A 27,519-nucleotide genomic window follows, 5' to 3' on the forward strand; every position below is an offset into this window, starting at 1 on the left:
CAGGGAGCCGATTCTATATAATGACTTGTCCTCAGGGGGAGTGTGTGTCACGCAGGCCAAACAAAGACACAGCACCCCAGCCACACACGGAACACACTTCTTCCTGCCCGGAACACAATGAGGGGTTAAACAGAAGGCGCCTGTCCAATCATCTGGCACCAGAGTCCGATCATCAACAGGAAGCCCACAGTCACCACTAGCCTAGCCCCAGATTATCAGACGAGGGGGGGGGGGGGTATAGTGGGGAGCATAGCCGCCTTCCAGATTATCAGACACGAGGGGGTATAGTGGGGAGCATAGCCGCCTTCCAGATTATCAGACAGGGGGGATAGTGGGGAGCATAGCCGCCTTCCAGATTATCAGACAAGAGGGGGGGATAGTGGGGAGCATAGCCGCCTTCCAGATTATCAGACAGGGGGGATAGTGGGGAGCATAGCCGCCTTCCAGATTATCAGACAGGGGGGATAGTGGGGAGCATAGCCGCCTTCCAGATTATCAGACAAGAGGGGGGATAGTGGGGAGCATAGCCGCCTTCCAGATTATCAGACAGGGGGGATAGTGGGGAGCATAGCCGCCTTCCAGATTATCAGACAGGGGGGATAGTGGGGAGCATAGCCGCCTTCCAGATTATCAGACAAGAGGGGGTATAGAGGTGAGCATAGCCGCCTTCCAGATTATCAGACAGGAGGGGGTATAGTGGGGAGCATAGCCGCCTTCCAGATTATCAGACAGGAGGGGGGGGGGGTATAGTGGGGAGCATAGCCGCCTTCCAGATTATCAGACAGGAGGGGGGGGGGTATAGTGGGGAGCATAGCCGCCTTCCAGATTATCAGACAGGGGGATAGTGGGGAGCATAGCCGCCTTCCAGATTATCAGACAGGGGGGATAGTGGGGAGCATAGCCGCCTTCCAGATTATCAGACAAGAGGGGGGATAGTGGGGAGCATAGCCGCCTTCCAGATTATCAGACAGGGGGGATAGTGGGGAGCATAGCCGCCTTCCAGATTATCAGACAGGGGGGATAGTGGGGAACATAGCCGCCTTCCAGATTATCAGACAAGAGGGGGTATAGAGGTGAGCATAGCCGCCTTCCAGATTATCAGACAGGAGGGGGTATAGTGGGGAGCATAGCCGCCTTCCAGATTATCAGACAGGAGGGGGGGGGTATAGTGGGGAGCATAGCCGCCTTCCAGATTATCAGACAGGAGGGGGGGGGGGGGTATAGTGGGGAGCATAGCCGCCTTCCAGATTATCAGACAGGAGGGGGGGTATATTGGGGGGCATAGCCACCTTCCAGATTATCAGACAGGAGGGGGGGGCGTATATTGGGGAGCATAGCCGCCTTCCAGAATATCAGACGGGGGGGGGGGGGTATAGTGGGGAGCATAGCCGCCTTCCAGATTATTACAGAGTAGGAGCAGGCAGTATCGTTGCTCTGCAGCACATCTCACCCCGGGATGGGCAGTGCATAGTATGAGCAGACGCCCCCTACAGGCAGGAGCATCACCATAGTGTGAACACCGACCAACCCCAAACCAAAGGTTATGACCCGGCCCTGTACAGCAGCGGCCCTGCAGGGGTCCGGCTTATCCCCTGCCACACTGTGACGACCCCCCATACACAATGAGAGGCTGGGGGAGGGGATCAGCACAAAATACAGTCCTGCAGAGCATCACAGCCAGGGGTGGAATAATCTGCAAAATATATCACTAGATATCACACTGGAGTGATGTTCTGCAGATCTCTAGAAAGATCATTGGTGTAACGATCTGCAGGAAAAAAATCAGACCCTGCAGATCATTACACCAGGACCCTCCAGAGATCTGCAGAACATCTCCCCCTCCTGACAGATACATAGACCCTGCAGATTATTACACCAGGACCCTCCAGAGATCTGACAGATATAGTGATATACTCTGCAGATCATTGCTCTCTCCTGTACTATGTCCTCATTAACCCTTCCCTGGCTGCAGTAAATCCTATTAGCAAGTAATTAGTGGGATTAGTGTTTGGGGGGGGGGGGGCTGTAGATCATAAATCAGAGGGACATCTGCGCCTGGCAGGGAAGGAGTTAACCCCCAGGCTGTGAGGGGGGGCGGTGGAGGGGGCTCAGAGACAATGAGGGCGGCAGGTGGCCCCGCGCTGCACCGCCTTCTATAGGCACAATTATTACCCAAACATTTCTACACATCCCCCCCCACACAACGACTAATCACCGGCCAATCACAGACCAATCAACGACCAATCACCAGCCAATCCCCTCTGACGCTTCATCCAAGACCGAGATATTTTATTACAAATAAAGAGGAAGCAAAACCAGTCCAAAGCCCAAAGCCCAAAACCGTGCACCCCCCCCCCCCCACCCAGAGAGTCAGTGTGAGAATGGGGGAGCGCTGCCCCCTGGTGGTTATTCCATGGTAGTGCCGCTCACTGATGGCTATGCTGGGGGAGCGCTGCCCCCTGGTGGTGATGCTGGGGGAGCGCTGCCCCCTGGTGGTTATTCCATGGTAGTGCCGCTCACTGATGGCTATGCTGGGGGAGCGCTGCCCCCTGGTGGTGATGCTGGGGGAGCGCTGCCCCCTGGTGGTTATTCCATGGTAGTGCCGCTCACTGATGGCTATGCTGGGGGAGCGCTGCCCCCTGGTGGTGATGCTGGGGGAGCGCTGCCCCCTGGTGGTGATTCTGAGGTAGTACCGGCGCTGGCTTGCTTCGATAACCAGAACTTGTAGCGTTTGGTCTTTGGTTTCATAAAATATGTGACATCCATCGGCATCCGGACCGTATCGATACCATTCACCTGTAGGAGCGGCACAAATCGGGATGTAAGACAAGGTGGAGAACCCCAGGGCGGCCCTTTAACACCCCAAAAAAACAGGCTAGGACTGCATCTCCCCGTAGGATTGGGTCCCTGTAACCCCCCACCCCCCCTGCACCGGGGCCCCATCTCCCACACCCTAAACCCACTGTCCAGTCATAGGGGACGTCTCGCCTGCCCGGGGCACGTAATGGGGGGCTACTCACCGTGACCTCACACCAGTACTCCCCATAGCGGGTGATGGGCTCATCAGGAATCTTCAGAGCTTCTACAGGAGCCACCACTCCTAACTGGAGAAGAGAGACGTCTGGTCATCACTGGCCAAGAGGGACATAGGAACCACGACCACCATCACCAGGGACACCGTCCTCCTCACTACAGACACAGGAACCACGACCACCATCACCCAGGACACCGTCCTCCTCACTACAGACACAGGAACCACGACCACCCATCACCAGGGACAACGTCCTCCTCACTACAGACACAGGAACCACGACCACCATCACCAGGGACACCGTCCTCACTACAGACATAGGAACCACAACCACCATCACCCGGGACACCGTCTCTCCTCACTACAGACATAGGAACCACGACCACCATCACCAGGAGACACCCGTCCTCCTCACTACAGACACAGGAACCACGACCACCATCACCCGGGACACCGTCCTCCTCACTACAGACACAGGAACCACGACCACCCATCACCAGGGACACCGTCCTCCTCACTACAGACACAGGAACCACGACCACCATCACCAGGGACACCGTCCTCCTCACTACAGACACAGGAACCACGACCACCATCACCCGGGACACCGTCCTCCCACTACAGACATAGGAACCACGACCCCCATCACCCGGACACCGTCCTCCTCACTACAGACACAGGAACCACGACCACCATCACCCAGGGACACCGTCCTCCTCACTACAGACACAGGAACCACGACCACCATCACCCGGGACACCGTCCTCCTCACTACAGACACAGGAACCACGACCACCATCACCCAGGACACCGTCCTCCTCACTACAGACACAGGAACACGACCACCATCACCAGGGACACCGTCCTCCTCACTACAGACACAGGAACCACGACCACCAATCACCAGGGGACAACGTCCTCCTCACTACAGACACAGGAACCACGACCACCATCACCAGGGACAACGTCCTCCTCACTACAGACACAGGAACCACGACCACCATCACCAGGGACAACGTCCTCCTCACTACAGACACAGGAACCACGACCACCATCACCCGGGACAACGTCCTCCTCACTACAGACACAGGAACCACGACCACCAATCACCAGGGACAACGTCCTCCTCACTACAGACACAGGAACCACGACCACCATCACCAGGGACAACGTCCTCCTCACTACAGACACAGGAACCACGACCACCATCACCCGGGACAACGTCCTCCTCACCACAGACACAGGAACCACGACCACCATCACCAGGGACACCGTCCTCCTCACTACAGACACAGGAACCACGACCACCAATCACCAGGGACAACGTCCTCCTCACTACAGACACAGGAACCACGACCACCATCACCAGGGACAACGTCCTCCCTCACTACAGACACAGGAACCACGACCACCATCACCCGGGACAACGTCCTCCTCACCACAGACACAGGAACCACGACCACCATCACCAGGGACAACGTCCTCCTCACTACAGACACAGGAACCACGACCACCAATCACCAGGGACAACGTCCTCCTCACTACAGACACAGGAACCACGACCACCATCACCAGGGACAACGTCCTCCTCACTACAGACACAGGAACCACGACCACCATCACCCGGGACAACGTCCTCCTCACCACAGACACAGGAACCACGACCACCATCACCAGGGACAACGTCCTCCTCACTACAGACACAGGAACCACGACCACCATCACCAGGGACACCGTCCTCCTCACTACAGACATAGGAACCACGACCACCATCACCAGGGACAACGTCCTCCTCACTACAGACACAGGAACCACGACCACCATCACCCGGGACACCGTCCTCCTCACTACAGACATAGGAACCACGACCACCATCACCAGGGACACCGTCCTCCTCACTACAGACATAGGAACCACGACCACCATCACCCGGGACACCGTCCTCCTCACTACATAGGAACCACGACCACCATCACCAGGGACACCGTCCTCCTCACTACAGACACAGGAACCACGACCACCATCACCCGGGACACCGTCCTCCTCACCACAGACACAGGAACCACGACCACCCATCACCAGGGACACAGTCCTCCTCACTACAGACACAGGAACCACGACCACCATCACCAGGGACACCGTCCTCCTCACTACAGACACAGGAACCACGACCACCATCACCAGGGACACCGTCCTCCTCACTACAGACACAGGAACCACGACCACCATCACCAGGGACAACGTCCTCCTCACTACAGACACAGGAACCACGACCACCATCACCCGGGACACCGTCCTCCTCACTACAGACATAGGAACCACGACCACCATCACCAGGGACACCGTCCTCCTCACTACATAGGAACCACGACCACCATCACCCGGGACACCGTCCTCCTCACCACAGACACAGGAACCACGACCACCCATCACCAGGGACACAGTCCTCCTCACTACAGACACAGGAACCACGACCACCATCACCAGGGACACCGTCCTCCTCACCACAGACATAAGAACCACGACCACCATCACCCGGGACACCGTCCTCCTCACTACAGACATAGGAACCACGACCACCATCACCCGGGACATCGTCCTCCTCACTACAGACATAGGAACCACGACCACCATCACCCGGGACACCGTCCTCCTCACTACAGACACAGGAACCACGACCACCATCACCAGGGACACCGTCCTCCTCACTACAGACATAGGTACCACGACCACCATCACCCGGGACAACGTCCTCCTCACCACAGACACAGGAACCACGACCACCCATCACCAGGGACACCGTCCTCCTCACTACAGACACAGGAACCACGACCACCATAACCAGGGACAACGTCCTCCTCACTACAGACACAGGAACCACGACCACCATCACCAGGGACAACGTCCTCCTCACCACAGACACAGGAACCACGACCACCATCACCCGGGACACCGTCCTCCTCACTACAGACACAGGAACCACGACCACCATCACCCGGGACACCGTCCTCCTCACTACAGACAGAGGAACCACGACCACCATCACCAGGGACACCGTCGTCCTCACTACAGACACAGGAACCACGACCACCATAACCAGGGACAACGTCCTCCTCACCACAGACATAGGTACCACGACCACCATCACCAGGGACACCGTCCTCCTCACTACAGACATAGGTACCACGACCACCATCACCCGGGACAACGTCCTCCTCACCACAGACACAGGAACCACGACCACCCATCACCAGGGACACCGTCCTCCTCACTACAGACACAGGAACCACGACCACCATCACCAGGGACAACGTCCTCCTCACCACAGACATAGGTACCACGACCACCATCACCAGGGACACCGTCCTCCTCACTACAGACATAGGTACCACGACCACCATCACCCGGGACAACGTCCTCCTCACCACAGACACAGGAACCACGACCACCCATCACCAGGGACACCGTCCTCCTCACTACAGACACAGGAACCACGACCACCATCACCAGGGACAACGTCCTCCTCACTACAGACACAGGAACCACGACCACCATCACCCGGGACACCGTCCTCCTCACTACAGACATAGGTACCACGACCACCATCACCCGGGACACCGTCCTCCTCACTACAGACACAGGAACCACGACCACCATCACCCGGGACACCGTCCTCCTCACCACAGACACAGGAACCACGACCACCATCACCAGGGACACCGTCCTCCTCACTACAGACACAGGACCACGACCACCATCACCCGGGACACCGTCCTCCTCACTACAGACACAGGAACCACGACCACCATCACCAGGGACAACGTCCTCCTCACTACAGACATAGGAACCACGACCCCCATCACCAGGGACAACGTCCTCCTCACTACAGACATAGGAACCACGACCACCATCACCCGGGACACCGTCCTCCTCACTACAGACACAGGAACCACGACCACCCATCACCAGGGACACCGTCCTCCTCACTACAGACATAGGAACCACGACCACCATCACCAGGGACAACGTCCTCCTCACTACAGACACAGGAACCACGACCACAAACTCCTTACATTCCTCTGCAGTTGTCGGCCCACGATCTCCTTATCCAGCGTCCACTTTGTGCCGGTCTTCATTTCCACCCTCAGCCGAGAATTCTTCAGGTAATTCACAGTCTGGAGGCAAAAAGCAATGAACGTTACCAGCGACCCCTCCCCCAATATGGCGGACGATGAATGGCTCAGCTGGGGGGTCCATGATATGGGGGGTTCCAGGATATGGGAAGGTCCAGGATATGGGGGGGAGGGGTCCAGGATATGGGGGGGAGGGGTCCAGGATATGGGGGGGAGGGGTCCAGGATATGGGGGGGAGGGGTCCAGGATATGGGGGGGAGGGGTCCAGGATATGGGGGGGGAGGGGTCCAGGATATGGGGGGAGGGGTCCAGGATATGGGGGGAGGGGTCCAGGATATGGGGGGGAGGGGTCCAGGATATGGGGGAGGGGGGTCCAGGATATGGGGGAGGGGGGGTCCAGGATATGGGGGGGAGGGGTCCAGGATATGGGGGAGGGGGGTCCAGGATATGGGGCGCCCCTGCTGGTCCAGGGTCCTGCAGATGTAGCGGGGGCACTCACCATCTCACCCGTCCAGGTCTGTTTCCTGCCTCCGAGCTCCCCGGCCTGCTGCATCTAGAGAGGAAGAACCCAGAATCAGTACCAGAGACACCCCCCCCACTGCCACCAGCACCAGAGGAGCCCCTCCCCCCCACTGCCACCAGCACCAGAGGAGCCCCTCCCCCCCACTGCCACCAGCACCAGAGGAGCCCCTCCCCCCACTGCCACCAGCACCAGAGGAGCCCCTCCCCCCCACTGCCACCAGCACCAGAGGAGCCCCTCCCCCCCACTGCCACCAGCACCAGAGGAGCCCCTCCCCCCACTGCCACCAGCACCAGAGGAGCCCCTCCCCCCCACTGCCACCAGCACCAGAGGAGCCCCTCCCCCCCACTGCCACCAGCACCAGAGGAGCCCCTCCCCCCCACTGCCACCAGCACCAGAGGAGCCCCTCCCCCCCACTGCCACCAGCACCAGAGGAGCCCCTCCCCCCCACTGCCACCAGCACCAGAGGAGCCCCTCCCCCCACTGCCACCAGCACCAGAGGAGCCCCTCCCCCCCACTGCCACCAGCACCAGAGGAGCCCCTCCCCCCCACTGCCACCAGCACCAGAGGAGCCCCTCCCCCCCACTGCCACCAGCACCAGAGGAGCCCCTCCCCCCCACTGCCACCAGCACCAGAGGAGCCCCCCCCCCCACTGCCACCAGCACCAGAGGAGCCCCCTCCCCCCCACTGCCACCAGCACCAGAGGAGCCCCCCCCACTGCCACCAGAGGAGCCCCCCCCCCCACTGCCACCAGCACCAGAGGAGCCCCCCCCCCACTGCCACCAGCACCAGAGGAGCCCCTCCCCCCCACTGCCACCAGCACCAGAGGAGCCCCTCCCCCCCACTGCCACCAGCACCAGAGGAGCCCCCCCCACTGCCACCAGCACCAGAGGAGCCCCTCCCCCCCACTGCCACCAGCACCAGAGGAGCCCCTCCCCCCCACTGCCACCAGCACCAGAGGAGCCCCCCCCCCACTGCCACCAGAGGAGCCCCCCCCACTGCCACCAGAGGAGCCCCCCCCCCACTGCCACCAGCACCAGAGGAGCCCCCCCCCACTGCCACCAGCACCAGAGGAGCCCCCCCCCACTGCCACCAGCACCAGAGGAGCCCCCCCCCCCACTGCCACCAGCACCAGAGGAGCCCCTCCCCCCCACTGCCACCAGCACCAGAGGAGCCCCCCCCCCCACTGCCACCAGCACCAGAGGAGCCCCCCCCCTGCTGATGCCAGTACACCCTCCTTAGTCCTCACCCTCCTCTCTTCCTCGAACATCTTCTTATTTTCGGGGGAGGCGGTAGACGGCGAGACCCTCGGGCAGCAGCTTGTTACGTCCCTGGCTTTTGTCCACCAGCACCAGGTCCCCCCGGCTGCCCACTCTGCAAGAAAGAGGGGGAGGGGGCGTCACAGCTGTCAGGGGGGAGGAGGGGGGGCGTCACAGCCGTCAGGGGGGAGGAGGGGGGGCGTCACAGCCGTCAGGGGGGAGGAGGGGGGGGGGGTCACAGCCGTCAGGGGGGAGGAGGGGGGGGGGGTCACAGCCGTCAGGGGGGAGGAGGGGGGGGGTCACAGCCGTCAGGGGGGAGGAGGGGGGGGGTCACAGTCGTCAGGGGGGAGGAGGGGGGGGGTCACAGTCGTCAGGGGGAGGAGGGGGGGGGTCACAGTCGTCAGGGGGGAGGAGGGGGGGGGGTCACAGTCGTCAGGGGGGAGGAGGGGGGGGGTCACAGCCGTCAGGGGGGAGGAGGGGGGGGGTCACAGCCGTCAGGGGGGAGGAGGGGGGGGGGGGTCACAGCCGTCAGGGGGAGGAGGGGGGGGTCACAGTCGTCAGGGGGGAGGAGGGGGGGGGGTCACAGTCGTCAGGGGGGAGGAGGGGGGGGTCACAGTCGTCAGGGGGGAGGAGGGGGGGGGGTCACAGCCGTCAGGGGGAGGAGGGGGGGGGTCACAGCCGTCAGGGGGGAGGAGGGGGGGGGTCACAGCCGTCAGGGGGGAGGAGGGGGGGTCACAGCCGTCAGGGGGAGGGGGGGGGGTCACAGCCGTCAGGGGGGAGGAGGGGAGGGGTCACAGCCGTCAGGGGGGAGGAGGGGAGGGGTCACAGCCGTCAGGGGGAGGAGGGGAGGGGTCACAGCCGTCAGGGGGAGGAGGGGAGGGGTCACAGCCGTCAGGGGGGAGGAGGGGAGGGGTCACAGCCGTCAGGGGGGAGGAGGGGAGGGGTCACAGCCGTCAGGGGGGAGGAGGGGAGGGGTCACAGCCGTCAGGGGGAGGAGGGGAGGGGTCACAGCCGTCAGGGGGGAGGAGGGGAGGGGTCACAGCCGTCAGGGGGGAGGAGGGGAGGGGTCACAGCCGTCAGGGGGAGGAGGGGGGGGGTCACAGCCGTCAGGGGGGAGGGGGGGGGTCACAGCCGTCAGGGGGGAGGAGGGGGGGTCACAGCCGTCAGGGAGGAGGAGGGGGGGGTCACAGCCGTCAGGGGGGAGGAGGGGGGGGGTCACAGCCGTCAGGGGGGAGGAGGGGGGGGGTCACAGCCGTCAGGGGGGAGGAGGGGGGGGGGTCACAGCCGTCAGGGGGGAGGAGGGGGGGGTCACAGCCGTCAGGGGGGAGGAGGGGGGGGGGGGTCACAGCCGTCAGGGGGGAGGAGGGGGGGGGGGGTCACAGCGTCAGGGGGGAGGAGGGGGGGGTCACAGCCGTCAGGGGGAGGAGGGGGGGGGGGGGTCACAGCCGTCAGGGGGGAGGAGGGGGGGGTCACAGTCGTCAGGGGGGAGGAGGGGGGGGGTCACAGTCGTCAGGGGGGAGGAGGAGGGGGGGTCACAGCCGTCAGGGAGGAGGAGGGGGGGGGTCACAGCCGTCAGGGGGGAGGAGGGGGGGGGTCACAGCCGTCAGGGAGGAGGAGGGGGGGGTCACAGCCGTCAGGGGGGAGGAGGGGGGGGGGGGGTCACAGCCGTCAGGGGGGAGGAGGGGGGGGGGGGGTCACAGCCGTCAGGGGGAGGAGGGGGGGGGTCACAGTCGTCAGGGGGGAGGAGGGGGGGGGTCACAGTCGTCAGGGGGGAGGAGGGGAGGGGTCACAGCCGTCAGGGGGGAGGAGGGGAGGGGTCACAGCCGTCAGGGGGGAGGAGGGGAGGGGTCACAGCCGTCAGGGGGGAGGGGGGGAGGGTCACAGCCGTCAGGGGGAGGAGGGGGGGGGTCACAGCCGTCAGGGGGGAGGGGGGGGGGTCACAGCCGTCAGGGGGGAGGAGGGGGGTCACAGCCGTCAGGGAGGAGGAGGGGGGGGGTCACAGCCGTCAGGGGGGAGGAGGGGGGGGGGTCACAGCCGTCAGGGAGGAGGGAGGGGGGGGGGTCACAGCCGTCAGGGGGGAGGAGGGGGGGGGGGGGTCACAGCCGTCAGGGGGGAGGAGGGGAGGGGTCACAGCCATCAGGGGGAGGAGGGGGGGGGGTCACAGCCGTCAGGGGGGAGGAGGGGGGGGGGGTCACAGCCGTCAGGGGGGAGGGAGGGGGGGGGGTCACAGTCGTCAGGGGGGAGGAGGGGGGGTCACAGTCGTCAGGGGGAGGAGGAGGGGGGTCACAGCCGTCAGGGAGGAGGAGGGGGGGGGTCACAGCGTCAGGGGGGAGGAGGGGGGGGGTCACAGCCGTCAGGGAGGAGGAGGGGGGGGGTCACAGCCGTCAGGGGGGAGGAGGGGGGGGGTCACAGCCGTCAGGGGGAGGAGGGGGGGGGGGGTCACAGCCGTCAGGGGGGAGGAGGGGGGGGGTCACAGTCGTCAGGGGGAGGAGGGGGGGGTCACAGTCGTCAGGGGGGAGGAGGGGGGGGGGTCACAGCCGTCAGGGGGGAGGAGGGGGGGGTCACAGCCGTCAGGGGGGAGGAGGGGGGGGGTCACAGCCGTCAGGGGGGAGGAGGGGGGGGGTCACAGCCGTCAGGGGGGAGGAGGGGGGGGTCACAGCCGTCAGGGGGGAGGAGGGGGGGGTCACAGCCGTCAGGGGGAGGAGGGGGGTCACAGCCGTCAGGGGGAGGAGGGGGGGGGTCACAGCCGTCAGGGGGGAGGGAGGGGGGGTCACAGCCGTCAGGGGGGAGGAGGGGGGTCACAGCCGTCAGGGGGGAGGAGGGGGGGTCCACAGCCGTCAGGGGGAGGGGGGGGTCATAGCCGTCAGGGGGAGGGGTCTTACAGTGTCAGGGGGAGGGGGTCTTACGGTGTCAGGGGGGAGGAGGGGGGGTCACAGCCGTCAGGGGGGAGGGGGTCTTACAGTGTCGGGGGGAGGGGGTCTTACGGTGTCGGGGGGAGGGGGTCTTACGGTGTCAGGGGGAGGGGGTCTTACGGTGTCAGGGGAGGGGGTCTTACGGTGTCAGGGGAGGGGGTCTTACGGTGTCAGGGGGAGGGGGTCTTACGGTGTCAGGGGGAGGGGGTCTTACGGTGTCAGGGGGGAGGGGGGTCACAGCCGTCAGGGGGGAGGGGGTCTTACAGTGTCAGGGGGAGGGGGTCTTACGGTGTCAGGGGGAGGGGGGGGTCACAGCCGTCAGGGGGAGGGGGGGTCACAGCCGTCAGGGGGGAGGGGGGTCTTACAGTGTCAGGGGGAGGGGGTCTTACAGTGTCAGGGGGAGGGGGTCTTACAGTGTCAGGGGGAGGAGGGTCTTACGGTGTCAGGGGGGAGGAGGGGGGTCACAGCTGTCAGGGGGGAGGAGGGGTCACAGCCGTCAGGGGGAGGAGGGGGGTCTTACGGTGTCAGGGGGGAGGAGGGGGGGTCTTACGGTGCACGTTCTGTGTGAGGATCAGCTCCATCTTCTCCTTGGTGCTGTGCTTGGTGTCCTCCAGCACCCGGTAGATTCGGTGTCTCGCGGGTGCAGGTACGGCTCCTCCCCCTCCTTGGCGAGCGGCACATTCCACCAGCGCTCCACCACCACCACACCCTGAAACACCAGCAACGCGTCACCCCAAAATACAGGGCACAGGGGGAGGGGCTACAGGAAAGGGGAGGGCATGACACGACCACCACACCCTGAAACACCAGCAACATGTCACCCCAAAATAAAGTGCACAGGGGGAGGGGCTACAGGAAAGGGGAGGGGCATGACACGACCACCACCCCCCGAAACACCAGAAACGTGTCACCACAAAATAAAGTGCACAGGGGGAGGGGCTACAGGAAAGGGGAGGGGCATGACACGACCACCACACCCCCGAAACACCAGCAACATGTCACCCCAAAATACAGGGCACAGGGGAGGGGCTACAGGAAAGGGGTGGGGCGTGACAAGACCACCACACCCCGAAAAACAGTGCAAAGGGGGAGGGGCATGGTGGGACAATAGCCTGGGGAGAAAATGTGACCAATGGGAAGGACTGTGGACAGAGCTGGGGGAGGGGCATGCCATGTATGGGAAAGGGGGAGGAGCAGGGCAGTGCCTGAGGTTGTAGGAGGAGCATGGGGCTGGGGGAGGAGCATAGCAGCGGCAATGTATAGGGGGAGGGGCATGATGCTGGTGAAAGCCTCTTGTATGAATGCCTCACGGGAACCAATCGGATGACAGCTCCGCTCATATACACATAGATGCCGATTTCCGATTGTTTCCGCACTACTCTCCATCCATGAGGCGCACGCCCACCACTGGCGGAGACACTCACCCGGATCTGGGAGGCGAGCGGTGACCCGAGACCCAGGAGGCGACTGCACGTCCTCAACATCCCGCACACACCGACAGCCAAGGGCAGCACGTGCAGAGCAGCGCGCAATCAGCATCCGCCCTCCGCGTCACATGACCGGCAAACTTCTCTCCACTCAGTAAATCGAGAAGTAGGGGGAGCGCGGTGTATGTATGTGATATGAGGAATTGTCTCCATTAGCAGCCGCCATGTTACCGGAGACCTGGGGTCAGCTATGACCTCGGGTCAAACCTCTGGGACATAGAAAGAGGGACGCGTCACAATTTTTTTTTGCATAATAAACCACGCCCATTGCCCCACCATGATCACATAGAATATCCCATTCACCCCATTTATTGTGCCCCCTCTGCTCCCCTATTATTGTGCTCCCCCTATTATTGTGCCCCCCTCTGCTCCCCCTATTATTGTGCCCCCTCTGCTCCCCCTATTATTGTGCCCCTCTTTCTCCCCCTCTTATTATGCCCCCTCTGCTCCCCCTATTATTATGCCCCTCTGCTCCCCCTATTATTGTGCCCCCCTAAGCTCCCCCTATTATTGTGCCCCCTCTGCTCCCCCTATTATTGTGCTCCCCTCTGCTCCCCCTATTATTGTGCCCCCTCTTCTCCCCCTCTTATTATGCCCCCTCTGCTCCCCCTATTATTATGCCCCCTCTGCTCCCTATTATTGTGCCCCCCTAAGCTCCCCCTATTATTGTGCCCCCTCTGCTCCCCTATTATTGTGCTCCCCCTCTGCTCCCCCTATTATTGTGCTCCCCTCTGCTCCCCCTATTATTGTGCCCCTCTGCTCCCCTATTATTGTGCTCCCCCTCTGCTCCCCCTATTATTGTGCTCCCCCTCTGCTCCCCCTATTATTGTGCTCCCCCTCTGCTCCCCCTATTATTGTGCTCCCCCTCTGCTCCCCCTATTATTGTGCCCCCTCTGCTCCCCCTATTATTGTGCTCCCCCTCTGCTCCCCCTATTATTGTGCTCCCCCTCTGCTCCCCTATTATTGTGCTCCCCCTCTGCTCCCCTATTATTGTGCCCCCTCTGCTCCCCCTATTATTGTGCCCCCTCTGCTCCCCCTATTATTGTGCTCCCCCTCTGCTCCCCCTATTATTGTGCTCCCCTCTGCTCCCCCTATTATTGTGCCCCCTCTGCTCCCCCTATTATTGTGCTCCCCCTCTGCTCCCCCTATTATTGTGCCCCCTCTGCTCCCCCTATTATTGTGCTCCCCTCTGCTCCCCCTATTATTGTGCCCCCTCTGCTCCCCCCTATTATTGTGCCCCCTCTGCTCCCCCTATTATTGTGCCCCCTCTCTCCCCCCTCTGCTCCCCCTATTATTATGCCCCCTCTGCTCCCCCTATTATTATGCCCCCTCTGCTCCGCCTATTATTGTGCCCCCCTCTGCTCCGCCTATTATTTGTGCCCCCCTCTGCTTCCCCTATTATTGTGCCCCCTCTGCTCCCCTATTATTGTTCCCCCTCTGCTCCCCCTATTATTATGCCCCCTCTGCTCCCCTCTTATTGTGCCCCCTCTTATTATGCCCCCTCTGCTCCCCCTATTATTGTGCCCCCTCTGCTCCCCCTATTATTGTGCCCCCTCTGCTCCCCCTATTATTGTGCCCCCTCTGCTCCCCCTATTATTGTGCCCCCTCGGCTCCCCCTATTATTGTGCCCCCTCGTCTCCCCCTCTTATTGTGCCCCCTCTGCTCCCCCTCTTATTGTGCCCCCTCTTCTCCCCCTCTGCTCCCCCTATTATTGTGCCCGCTCTGCTCCCCCTATTATTGTGCCCGCTCTGCTCCCCCTATTATTGTACTCCCCCTCTGCTCCCCCTATTATTGTACTCCCCCTCTGCTCCCCCTATTATTGTGCCCCCTCTGCTCCCCCTATTATTGTGCTCCCCCTCTGCTCCCCCTATTATTGTGCCCCCTCTGCTCCCCCTATTATTGTGCCCCCTCTGCTCCCCCTATTATTGTGCCCCCTCTGCTCCCTCTATTATTGTGCCCCCTCTGCTCCCCCTATTATTGTACTCCCCCTCTGCTCCCCCTATTATTGTGCCTCTTCTCTGCTCCCCCTATTATTGTGCCCCTTCTCTGCTCCCTCTCTTATTATGCCTGCTGTATGCTGTCACTTACTACAATCTATAGTTGGTTCCTCGTGGGCAGGGTCCCTCCCTACTGCTTTGTGATGTCATCAGTGACATCACTCCCTTTATTATAGGCCAGTTCTAGGTTTTCATCTCACAACGAGGGAGGCCTGAAAGCAGATTGTTCTGCTTCCCCATCTTCATAGGTAAGTGACCTCCTCCATCACCTGGCCTCATAGATAAGTCACCTACAGCCTCCTCCATCACCTGGCCTCATAGATAAGTCACCTCCAGCCTCCTCCATCACCCGGCCTCATAGATAAGTCACCTCCAGCCTCCTCCATCACCCGGCCTCATAGATAAGTCACCTACAGCCTCCTCCATCACCCGGCCTCATAGATAAGTCACCTCCAGCCTCCTCCATCACCCGGCCTCTTAGATAAGACCCACCTACAGCCTCCTCCATCACCCGGCCTCATAGATAAGTCACCTACAGCCTCCTCCATCACCCGGCCTCATAGATAAGTCACCTACAGCCTCCTCCATCACCGGCCTCATAGATAAGTCACCTACAGCCTCCTCCATCACCCGGCCTCATAGATAAGTCACCCTCAGCCTCCTCCATCACCCGGCCTCATAGATAAGGAGCCACCTACAGCCTCCTCCATCACCCGGCCTCATAGATAAGAGCCACCTACAGCCTCCTCCATCACCCGGCCTCATAGATAAGTCACCTACAGCCTCCTCCATCACCCGGCCTCATAGATAAGTCACCTACAGCCTCCCCCATCACCAGCCTCATAGATAAGAGCCTCCTCCATCACCCGGCCTCATAGATAAGAGCCACCTACAGCCTCCTCCATCACCCGGCCTCATAGATAAGTCACCTACAGCCTCCTCCATCACCCGGCCTCATAGATAAGTCACCTACAGCCTCCTCCATCACCCGGCCTCATAGATAAGTCACCTACAGCCTCCTCCATCACCCGGCCTCAATAGATAAGTCACCTACAGCCTCCCCCATCACCAGCCTCATAGATAAGAGCCTCCTCCATCACCCGGCCTCATAGATAAGAGCCACCTACAGCCTCCTCCATCACCCGGCCTCATAGATAAGTCACCTACAGCCTCCTCCATCACCCGGCCTCATAGATAAGTCACCTACAGCCTCCTCCATCACCCGGCCTCATAGATAAGTCACCTACAGCCTCCTCCATCACCTGGCCTCATAGATAAGAGCCACCTCCAGCCTCCTCCATCACCCCGGCCTCATAGATAAGTCACCTACAGCCTCCTCCATCACCTGGCCTCATAGATAAGTCACCTACAGCCTCCTCCATCACCTGGCCTCATAGATAAGTCACCTCCAGCCTCCTCCATTACCCGGCCTCATAGATAAGAGCCACCTACAGCCGCCTCCATCACCCGACCTCATAGATAAGTCACCTACAGCCTCCTCCATCACCCGGCCTCATAGATAAGTCCACCTACAGCCTCCTCCATCACCCGGCCTCATAGATAAGTCACCTACAGCCTCCCCCATCACCAGCCTCATAGATAAGTCACCTACAGCCTCCTCCATCACCCGGCCTCATAGATAAGTCACCTCCAGCCTCCTCCATCACCCGGCCTCATAGATAAGTCACCTCCAGGCCTCCTCCATCACCCGGCCTCATAGATAAGTCACCTACAGCCTCCTCCATCACCGGCCTCATAGATAAGAGCCACCTACAGCCTCCTCCATCACCCGGCCTCATAGATAAGAGCCACCTACAGCCTCCTCCATCACCCGGCCTCATAGATAAGTCACCTACAGCCTCCTCCATCACCTGGCCTCATAGATAAGTCACCTACAGCCTCCTCCATCACCTGGCCTCATAGATAAGTCACCTACAGCTCCTCCATCACCCGGCCTCATAGATAAGAGCCACCTACAGCCTCCTCCATCACCGGCCTCATAGATAAGTCCTACAGCCTCCTCCATCACCCGGCCTCATAGATAAGAGCCACCTCCATCACCCGGCCTTATAGATAAGAGCCACCTACAGCCTCCCCATCACCCGGCCTCATAGATAAGTCACCTCCAGCCTCCTCCATCACCCGGCCTCATAGATAAGTCACCTCCAGCCTCCTCCATTACCCCGTGCAGGATGACTGCGCTGAAGCCTCTGGTGTCTCGCCGCCATTGCTGCCCCTGGCATTCCTGAGTTGCGACGTCTCCGGCTGAGGTTGGGAGTCTGGACAGTCTTGTCTGAGAGCTCTGCATACAGTAAGTCACTGGTTATAATGGGGAGGCCGGGGGGTGTCCATACATTGGATTGGTGGGGGAGGGGATAACTCTTATTTTTTACTACCCCCCCCCCAGGCAGGAAAGTTGTCCGTCCTCACTGATGCATCGCCCCCCACAGACATGAGCAGCGGACTCATCCAGTTCCAGTACAAGCAGGGAGAGGACACCCTGCGCTGGTCCGCACTGCTCACCCAACAACGCATCTTTCTGGACTCAGCGGCAAGCTGCTGGAGAAAGCCGACCACGAGGGGTGAGGGAGAGAACGGGGTGGGGGTAGAATGAGAACAGAAAGGGGGGGGGGGGACGAAAAACAGAACGGGGGGGAGGGGGGGGGGGAACGAGAACGAAAACAGAACAGGGGGGGGGAGGGGACGAGAACAGAACAGAACAGAGGGAGGGGGGAAAAGAACACAGGGGGGAGAGCACGTGCCAGATCAAGGAAAGCGCACAAGACCGTGAGGGGGATGTAAATGCAGCTTTGGAAGTGACTGGAGAAGAGACTTAGTTTGCTTTTCACCCTCTCTTGCAGATTGGCCGCCATATTGGAATTTGTGGAAATGAAGATGGACGTGATTTGGGTTCTTGTAGGTGTCAGTAAAGCACAGATTGAGAGAGGTGGGCACTTGTGCGATGGGTGCCCCTGCCGTGGGGTGGGTGCCCCTGCCGTGGGGTGGGTGCCGCAGTGACTGATGCCTCCCGTTTTCCCTTTCAGGGCGCCTGCTCCGGGCTTTCAGTTACATCGGCTTTGAGTTTGTGCGGCCGGAGCAGCGGCAGTGGCTCCCGACCTGCAGCGATAACATCTTCCTGGTCTACACAATGGAGAGAGCGGCCCCGGGGTGGGGGGAGAAGGTCAATAAGCATAAGATGTGAATAAAGGGCGCAGCCGTCTGGCAGTAAATAAACATTTATTATCAACAGGAATCATATATACAACTGGTAAACATCAAGAACTGGAACGTGCAACATCGCAAGACGCAGGCAGGGGGCGCCACACACAGCTATGTCTATCACAATGACATCGCTGCTGGAACTCAGGAAGACATCTGAGGAGAGAGCACAACAGAGTCAGCACAAGAGAGCAGGAGGGGGAGAGAGCATACAAGAGCGAGGGAGCAGGAGAGTGCACAACCCAAGTCACCACAAGAGAGCAGGAGGGAGGGGGAGAGAGAGCATACAAGAGCGAGGGAGCAGGAGAGTGCACAACCAAGTCACCACAAGAGAGCAGGAGGGAGGGGGAGAGAGAGCATACAAGAGCAAGGGAGGAGGAGAGTGCACAACCAAGTCACCACAAGAGAGCAGGAGGGAGGGGGAGAGGAAGCATACAAGAGCGAGGGAGCAGGAGAGTGCACAACCAAGTCACCACAAGAGAGCAGGAGGGAGGGGGGAGAGGAAGCATACAAGAGCGAGGGAGCAGGAGAGTGCACAACCAAGTCACCACAAGAGAGCAGGAGGGAGGGGGAGAGGAAGCATACAAGAGCGAGGGAGCAGGAGAGTGCACAACCAAGTCACCACAAGAGAGCAGGAGGGAGGGGGGAGAGGAAGCATACAAGAGCGAGGGAGCAGGAGAGTGCACAACCAAGTCACCACAAGAGAGCAGGAGGGAGGGGGGAGAGGAAGCATACAAGAGCGAGGGAGCAGGAGAGTGCACAACCAAGTCACCACAAGAGAGCAGGAGGGAGGGGGGAGAGGAAGCATACAAGAGCGAGGGAGCAGGAGAGTGCACAACCAAGTCACCACAAGAGAGCAGGAGGGAGGGGGGAGAGGAAGCATACAAGAGCGAGGGAGCAGGAGAGTGCACAACCAAGTCACCACAAGAGAGCAGGAGGGAAAGCGAAAGGAAGCATACAAGAGCAAGGGAGCAGGAGAATGTACAACCAAGTCACCACAAGAGAGCAGGAGGGAGGGGGGAGAGGAAGCAAACAAGAGCGAGGGAGCAGGAGAGTGCACAACCAAGTGACCACAAGAGAGCAGGAGGGAGGGGGGAGAGGAAGCATACAAGAGCGAGGGAGCAGGAGAGTGCACAACCAAGTCACCACAAGAGAGCAGGAAGGAGGGGGAGAGGAAGCATACAAGAGCGAGGGAGCAGGAGAGTGCACAACAAGTCACCACAAGAGAGCAGGAGGGAGGGGGGAGAGGAAAGCATACAAGAGCGAGGGAGCAGGAGAGTGCACAACCAAGTCACCACAAGAGAGCAGGAGGGAGGGGGTAGAGGAAGCATACAAGAGCGAGGGAGCAGGAGAGTGCACAACCAAGTCACCACAAGAGAGCAGGAGGGAAAGCGAAAGGAAGCATACAAGAGCAAGGGAGCAGGAGAATGTACAACCAAGTCACCACAAGAGAGCAGGAGGGAGGGGGGAGAGGAAGCATACAAGAGCGAGGGAGCAGGAGAGTGCACAACCAAGTCACCACAAGAGCAGGAGGGAGGGGGGAGAGGAAGCAAACAAGAGCGAGGGAGCAGGAGAGTGCACAACCAAGTGACCACAAGAGAGCAGGAGGGAGGGGGTAGAGGAAGCATACAAGAGCGAGGGAGCAGAGAGTGCACAACCAAGTCACCACAAGAGAGCAGGAGGGAAAGCGAAAGGAAGCATACAAGAGCAAGGGAGCAGGAGAATGTACAACCAAGTCACCACAAGAGAGCAGGAGGGAGGGGGGAGAGGAAGCATACAAGAGCGAGGGAGCAGGGAGAGTGCACAACCAAGTCACCACAAGAGAGCAGGAGGGAGGGGGGAGAGGAAGCAAACAAGAGCGAGGGAGCAGGAGAGTGCACAACCAAGTGACCACAAGAGAGCAGGAGGGAGGGGGGAGAGGAAGCATACAAGAGCGAGGGAGCAGGAGAGTGCACAACCAAGTCACCACAAGAGAGCAGGAGGGAGGGGGGAGAGAGAGCATACAAGAGGCGAGGATGCAGGAGAGTGCACAACCAAGTCACCACAAGAGAGCAGGAGGGAGGGGGAGAGGAAGCATACAAGAGCAAGGGAGGAGGAGAGTGCACAACCAAGTCACCACAAGAGAGCAGGAGGGAGGGGGGAGAGGAAGCATACAAGACCGAGGGAGCAGGAGAGTGCACAACCAAGTCACCACAAGAGAGCAGGAGGGAGGGGGGAGAGGAAGCATACAAGAGCGAGGGAGCAGGAGAGTGCACAACCAAGTCACCACAAGAGAGCAGGAGGGAAAGGGAAAAGAAGCATACAAGAGCGAGGGAGCAGGAGAGTGCACAACCAAGTCACCACAAGAGAGCAGGAGGGAGGGGGGAGAGAGAGCATACAAGAGCGAGGGAGCAGGAGAGTGCACAACCAAGTCACCACAAGAGAGCAGGAGGGAGGGGGGAGAGGAAGCATACAAGAGCAAGGGAGGAGGAGAGTGCACAACCAAGTCACCACAAGAGAGCAGGAGGGAGGGGGGAGAGGAAGCATACAAGAGCGAGGGAGCAGGAGAGTGCACAACCAAGTCACCACAAGAGAGCAGGAGGGAAAGGGAAAAGAAGCATACGAGAGCGAGGGAGCAGGAGAGTGCACAACCAAGTCACCACAAGAGAGGCAGGAGGGAAAGGGAAAAGAAGCATACGAGAGCGAGGGAGCAGGAGAGTGCACAACCAAGTCACCACAAGAGAGCAGGAGGGAGGGGGGAGAGAGAGCATACAAGAGCGAGGGAGCAGGAGAGTGCACAACCAAGTCACCACAAGAGAGCAGGAGGGAGGGGAGAGGAAGCATACAAGAGCAAGGGAGCAGGAGAGTGCACAACTAAGTCACCACAAGAGAGCAGGAGGGAAAGGGAAAGGAAGCATACAAGAGCGAGGGAGCAGGAGAGTGCACAACCAAGTCACCACAAGAGAGCAGGAGGGAGGGGGGAGAGGAAGCATACAAGAGCGAGGGAGCAGGAGAGTGCACAACCAAGTCACCACAAGAGAGCAGGAGGGAGGGGGAGAGGAAGCATACAAGAGCAAGGGAGCAGGAGAGTGCACAACCAAGTCACCACAAGAGAGCAGAAGGGAAAGGGAAAGGAAGCATACAAGAGCAAGGGAGGAGGTGAGCAACAGAGTCAGCACATAATACAGAATGCAAGTGCAGGGGGGGTGGGGGAGTGCATGTGAGAGCAAGGGGGAGGAGAGGGAGCAAAAAGGGCAAGAGCGCAAGCAAGAGCAAAGGGGGGGGGGGGCACAGGCAAAAGGGGAGGACACAAGAGCAACAGGGAGGAGAGAGTGTGAAAGAGCAAAGGGGGAAGAGGAGACATAAGCAAGCAGAGTAGGAAACTTCACAATAAAACACGTGGTGAGGGGGAAAGACTGACAGGCTGAGGCCAGGGGAGAGTGTGCAAGGGGTTAACGTGATACAGGCCACCACTCAACATGAAAAGGGGGTTGAAGACCCCATAAGCTATGAGAAACCACAGTGCACCCCCTGACCTATGACCTCCAGTGATGCCCCAGTGATGTGTTTGGGGACCCCTGTGACTACTCATTGCTTGTATAGTCCTAGTGTCTCCACAACCAGGCGACGTTACCAGAATCCGCTGCCTTCTTTTTCGCGCCCCCCTGTACCCTCAGGGCTTTCATCCTCGCTGTCGGAGCTGATGCTGATGACATCCCCTGAGAAGCTGCTGGAAGCCTCGTCTGTCAGGTAGTAGAAGCAGCCGCGGGGGGAGTAGACACTGCTATCCTCCAGGGAGGAGCTCACAAAGCTCTGCCCTCAGAGGCGGTACAGGTGGAGGAGGAGCCAGGGACCTCCCCCGAGGACTCTGAGGACACAGTAGAAGCGCTGGAGTCCTGAGTGGAGGGGTCCGTGGATGGGCTGGAGGTGGTGGGCGGGGAAAGGTCTCCGTCACTTATGCGGATTTGGAGATACTCTGCTCCAAAATGTCCAATTCTTCCACAGACTCGGGGCAAGACTCAGAAATGGAGGCAACGCTCTGCTGGAGGTCGGGGAAGGACAAGGGGATGGAGGCGACGCTCTGCTGGAGGGTCAGGGCTGGGGTTCACATCCGCTCGTATCATCTCTATAGATCCATCTGGGATGTAGGTAGCCAAGGGTTAATTAGCCAAGATGGCGCCAGGATCCAGTGACCAATACAGTAGTCAATAGCCTCACAAGAGGAGCGACCCAGAAATGGACCCAAAAAACCTGAACTACTTACCCGATGCCAGTCGCCCCTCCTCCTGCCGGGCTGGAGAAGGTGCCCGCCTCCGACCCCAGGGACAGGTTGGTGACTTCATCCTGCAGGTGGCAGCACATGGTTAGCGCAGAGCGGGAGACGTGGTCACATGATGATGACATCACTCACCAGAAGTCGGGAGACCAGAGACTCGTCTTCATCTGCTTTTACCGGGCTTGACCTGCGCTGGATGGCGTGACCCCGGCGGATCAGCTCCAGACCCACGTCCAACATCTGATTACAGACAAGAGGGTGATAACCTGCTCCACACTGTGCTCCACTCACTATTCTGCTGTTATCACCATATCTTATACTCCAGTCACAGTCAGAGCTCCACTCACTATTCTTCTGTTATCACCATTTCTTATACTCCAGTCACAGTCAGAGCTGCAGGCACTATTCTACTGTTATCACCATATCTTATACTCCAGTCACAGTCAGAGCTGCAGGCATTATTCTGCTGTTAGAATCATTTCTTATACTCCAGTCACAGTCAGAGCTGCAGGCATTATTCTGCTGTTAAAATAATTTCTTATACTCCAGTCACAGTCAGAGCTGCAGGCACTATTCTACTGTTATCACCATATCTTATACTCCAGTCACAGTCAGAGCTGAAGTCACATTGAAGCAGTTTCACCCAATGTACTGTGCTTGCAGCTCTAGATGTGACTGTAGCTATAGGGTGGACTCACCGGGTCACTTGCGGGGTCGTACAGTTGTATCTCGAAGCAGCAGGACACCCCGGGGGAGGGGAAACTGGAGATTTTAGCGAGTAGCGGCTTCCACTCGGCGCAGTAGGACAAGGTGTCGAAGACGTCCAGAGCCTGATCCGACCAGGTCCCTCCTGCCGGGAGAAGACGTACAATCAAGAGGAGCACATCCACAGCAGCCGGGAGGTGGCCGTGCGGTCCCTGTGATGACCCTCACCTCGGGGGGCCACACCGGAGAGGCGGCACTCTATGGCCTGGAATGGGAGGCTCAGGAAGTCGCTTCTGTAAAAGGATAAGTCTGAGGTTACACAATAGGACGGTGGCAGAGGAGGTAGGAGCAGTGGGGAAGGAGGAGGAGGTGGCAGAGCGGAAGGAGGAGGAGGTGGCAGAGCGGAAGGAGGAGGAGGTGGCAGAGCGGAAGGAGGAGGAGGTGGCAGAGCGGAAGGAGGAGGAGGTGGCAGAGCGGAAGGAGGAGGAGGTGGCAGAGCGGAAGGAGGAGGAGGTGGCAGAGCGGAAGGAGGAGGAGGTGGCAGAGCGGAAGGAGGAGGAGGTGGCAGAGCGGAGGAAGAGGAGGTGGCAGAGCGGAGGAAGAGGAGGTGCAGCGGAGGGCGGTGCAGCAGAGGAAGAGGAGAACAGTGCAGCAGGGGAGGAGGTGGTGGCAAAGGAAGAGGAGGAGGGCGCAGTGGGGAAGGAGGTGGTGGCAGCAGAGGAAGAGGAGGGCGGCGCAGCAGAGGAGGAGGTGGTGGCAGAGGAGGAAGAGGAGGGCGGTGCAGCAGGGAAGGAGGTGGTGGCAGAGGAAGAGGAGGAGGGCGGCACAGCAGAGGACGGTGCAGCAGGGGAGGAGGTGCTGGCAGAGGAAGAGGAGGAGGGCGGCACAGCAGAGGACGGTGCAGCAGGGGAGGAGGTGGTGGCAGAGGAAGAGGAGGAGGGCGGCGCAGCGGAGGAGGAGGTGGTGGCAGAGGAGGACGGTGCAGCAGGGAAGGAGGCAGAGGAGAGCAGTGCAGCGAGAAAGGAGGTGGTGGGGGAGGAGGCAGTAGCAGAGGAGGAGAGTGCAGCAGGGGAGGAGAGGAGTCTGCAGTTACACACGAGGCAGAGGACAGGGGATGTGTCTCACCGCAGAGGGAAAAGCTTCTCCCGACCTGTGGTCCAGTTATCACCATAGTCCACGTAGTACAGATCCACGTTCCCGTTCTTCAGGAAGCCCAAGACCTCCGCCCGGTACCATAACTTATCGTCATGGAAGGGGGCAGCCACAATGTCACCCACCTGGATCTCCGCCACAGATTCCTGACCAAAGAAGGGGAAGGGCACCAAGAGAGGGACATAAGTAAAAGAAAGGGGCATCGAGGCTGTGACATCAGGGGGGGGGGGGGGGGGGGGGGGAAGAGCTATGAGGGGGAGGGGCCGATTGCTCAGAGGGGCAGAGCTGTGAGGGGTCTGATTGGTTGGGGGGCAGAGCTGTGAAGGGGAGCGGTCTGATTGCTCGGGGGAGGGGGTCTGATTGGTTAGAGGACAGAGCTGTGAGGGGTCTGATTGGTTGGGGGGCAGAGCTGTGAGGGATCTGATTGGTTGGGGGGCAGAGCTGTGAAGGGGAGCGGTCTGATTGGTCGGGGGGCAGAGCTGTGAAGGGGAGGGGTGTGATTGCTCGGGGGCAGAGCTGTGAGGGGGAGGGGTGTGACTGCTTGGGGGCAGAGCTGTGAGGGGGAGGGGTGTGACTGCTCGGGGGCAGAGCTGTGAGGGGGGGTGTGACTGCTTGGGGGCAGAGCTGTGAGGGGGAGCTCACCCTCTTCTGCCGCTGGTAGTGGTCACTCATCTCTATGGTCAGTTTGTCCAGCTGTGAGGAGCGGGATCCCAGGATCTGTATCCAGAAGTGATCCGGGTTCTCCACAGCCGACACATAGACGTCCACATACTCATCTGCGCGGAAACTGAAGTCCGGGCTCGGGACTGGAGGACAAAGGACATGAGGCTTGTAACAATACATGAGCCCGATCCCTTAACCAATCAGAAGTGCTGACAGCGGGTTACCCTCAAACTTGTAGACGTTGTGCACTGTGTCGGCCATGTTTTCCTGGCCTGGGGAGTCGCCCTTAGAGGGTCTGTCCTCTGCGGGGGTCTGGGGCTGCCGGTCCTCATTCTCCGGGGGGCGCGGTTTCTTCACAGCGATGATTTCTTTCCTGCGGGAGCGGAAGGTGGAGCACTCTGTGGCTCTGCGCTGGACGGCGGCCTCCTCCTCTGAGGCCTTCAGTAGGAGGGTCTATGGGGGGGGGCACAATGATGGGGGTTATGATGGGGTGACAGATTTACTACTCCCCTCAGCCTCTCAGGCGCCCCACACCTTGGCGGCCTCCACCTGCCCCTGGGTCCCGGTGATGGTGATGCGCCGTGTTGGCGCGGTCTGACTGCTCTCTGTCCTCCGTCCACAGTCTATTGTGGCTCCAGAGCTTCTGGCGATCTCCCGGATCCGCTCCCCGCCATGTCCTGCAGCCAACAGACAAGACAATCCAGAGCCTCCTGGTTCATGGACAGAGCGTCCGGCCTTCAGTATAGACTGACACATACCCATGACGCGTCCGATGGACCTGGACGGGAGGTGAAGCTCCGCCCTGAGCGCGGCTCCATCCTGCAGGACGCCATGCAGGAGCCGCTGGCTTTGGCACACTTGTTCGGGGGTCCCTTTATAATCAGCTCACGGTCCCCTCCGCCGTCTGGGGTCACCTGGATGTGGGCGTGGCATTGAGCCATCACCTGTGGAAGCGGAACACGTTACCATGGTGATAGCTGGCGACTGCACGCCTCTGACCGCCACGACTTACCGGCTCGGTGATGATGAGATGAGCGGCGTCCCGGGGGATGGTCATCCGCAGCTCGTCCTCTCCATGCCGGGGGGCTGGGGAGACAGACAGGTGATAACTCGGCGCGTATACGCAGGTGTAGTCGTAGTCAGGATGTCCCTCACCTGTCCGGTAGCGGGAGTAACACACGTACAGCATCGCCACTCCTGCAGACACCCCAATGGTCACAGCCACCGCCTTCTGTCCGGTGCTGAGGCTGCTCCAGCGCTCCATGGTCCTAGGGATACAAAAACCACAGCCGTTACCCATAGCAACCGACCACAGCGGCCTGCAGACGCCATCCTCCATCCCCGGAGCACTCACCTCCCGGTAAGCGGCAGCTCGGGGCTCCCGTATTTATCTCCTCCCCCCCCCGCCAGAGCTGGGACCTCCTCGTACCGCTGCTCCGGGCTCGTGTGTGTGAGGCGCGCAAACTTCCGGGTGTAGAAAGATGGCGGCGGAGCATGCGCAGTCTCAGTGCGCCCTGAGTTGTGTAAAGCCAGGGATATCGCAGAGCAGCCTCAACCTGAGGGGTGAGACAAGTACCGAGACATTCTGTACAACAACCCCCATCCTCTCCCTGCTCTGTGTCCTCCCCCCCATCCTCTCCCTGCTGTGTCCTCCCCCCCATCCTCTCCCTGCTGTGTCCTCCCCCCCTCTCCCTGCTGTGTCCTCCCCCCCTCTCCCTGCTGTGTCCTCCCCCCCTCTCCCTGCTGTGTCCTCCCCCCCTCTCCCTGCTGTGTCCTCCCCCCCTCTCCCTGCTGTGTCCTCCCCCCCCCATCCTCTCCCTGCTGTGTCCTCCCCCTGCTGTGTCCTCCCCCCATCCTCTCCCTGCTGTGTCCTGCCCCCCCCCATCCTCTCCCTGCTGTGTCCTGCCCCCCCCATCCTCTCCCTGCTGTGTCCTGCCCCCCCCATCCTCTCCCTGCTGTGTCCTGCCCCCCCCATCCTCTCCCTGCTGTGTCCTGCCCCCCCATCCTCTCCCTGCTGTGTCCTGCCCCCCCATCCTCTCCCTGCTGTGTCCTGCCCCCCCCATCCTCTCCCTGCTGTGTCCTCCCCCCATCCTCCCCCATCCTCTCCCTGCTGTGTCCTCCCCCCATCCTCTCCCTGCTGTGTCCTCCCCCCCATCCTCTCCCTGCTGTGTCCTCCCCCCCCATCC

The 27,519-nt window shown here is 60.5% G+C and overlaps 3 protein-coding genes and 1 long non-coding RNA gene across 6 annotated transcripts in view; 2 read left to right on the top strand and 2 right to left on the bottom strand.

Moving 5' to 3' along the window:
• Positions 1-2,382: 2,382 nt before the first annotated feature.
• Positions 2,383-13,418, bottom strand: MRPL9 (mitochondrial ribosomal protein L9). The gene is given in 9 exon segments (XM_072114469.1): positions 2,383-2,796; positions 3,021-3,104; positions 7,105-7,206; positions 7,664-7,717; positions 8,934-8,975; positions 8,977-9,056; positions 12,406-12,492; positions 12,495-12,564; positions 13,280-13,418. Coding segments are annotated over 9 exon segments (759 nt in total). The 5' UTR covers positions 13,340-13,418; the 3' UTR covers positions 2,383-2,616.
• On the top strand, positions 13,417-18,592 carry LOC140069111 (uncharacterized). 3 transcript variants are annotated; one of them, XR_011848717.1, is made up of 6 exons: positions 13,450-13,464; positions 15,516-15,587; positions 17,531-17,650; positions 17,747-17,921; positions 18,201-18,286; positions 18,384-18,592. It is a non-coding gene; the product is annotated as an uncharacterized lncRNA (long non-coding RNA). The 3 variants fall into 3 exon arrangements; XR_011848716.1 differs by having other exon boundaries at positions 13,454-13,468; XR_011848718.1 differs by lacking the exons at positions 13,450-13,464; positions 15,516-15,587 and adding an exon at positions 13,417-13,436.
• TDRKH (tudor and KH domain containing) lies at positions 18,560-26,841 on the bottom strand. Its single transcript, XM_072114468.1, is given in 14 exon segments — positions 18,560-18,714; positions 22,802-22,881; positions 22,949-23,053; positions 23,512-23,663; positions 23,747-23,811; positions 24,644-24,816; positions 25,313-25,476; positions 25,558-25,786; positions 25,868-26,010; positions 26,092-26,214; positions 26,217-26,277; positions 26,346-26,419; positions 26,489-26,601; positions 26,688-26,841. Coding segments are annotated over 13 exon segments (1,578 nt in total). The 5' UTR covers positions 26,598-26,601; positions 26,688-26,841; the 3' UTR covers positions 18,560-18,614.
• Positions 26,597-27,519, top strand: part of CRTC2 (CREB regulated transcription coactivator 2) — a 36,391-nt gene continuing 35,468 nt past the window's right edge. The window contains exon 1 of the mRNA XM_072114466.1: positions 26,597-26,896. Within this exon, the coding sequence (XP_071970567.1) occupies positions 26,815-26,896 (82 nt within the window). The 5' untranslated portion in view covers positions 26,597-26,814. The remainder of the gene's footprint in view (positions 26,897-27,519) is intronic.

This window comes from Engystomops pustulosus, chromosome 7, assembly GCF_040894005.1.
Source record: "Engystomops pustulosus chromosome 7, aEngPut4.maternal, whole genome shotgun sequence".
Classification (NCBI taxonomy): domain Eukaryota; kingdom Metazoa; phylum Chordata; class Amphibia; order Anura; family Leptodactylidae; genus Engystomops; species Engystomops pustulosus.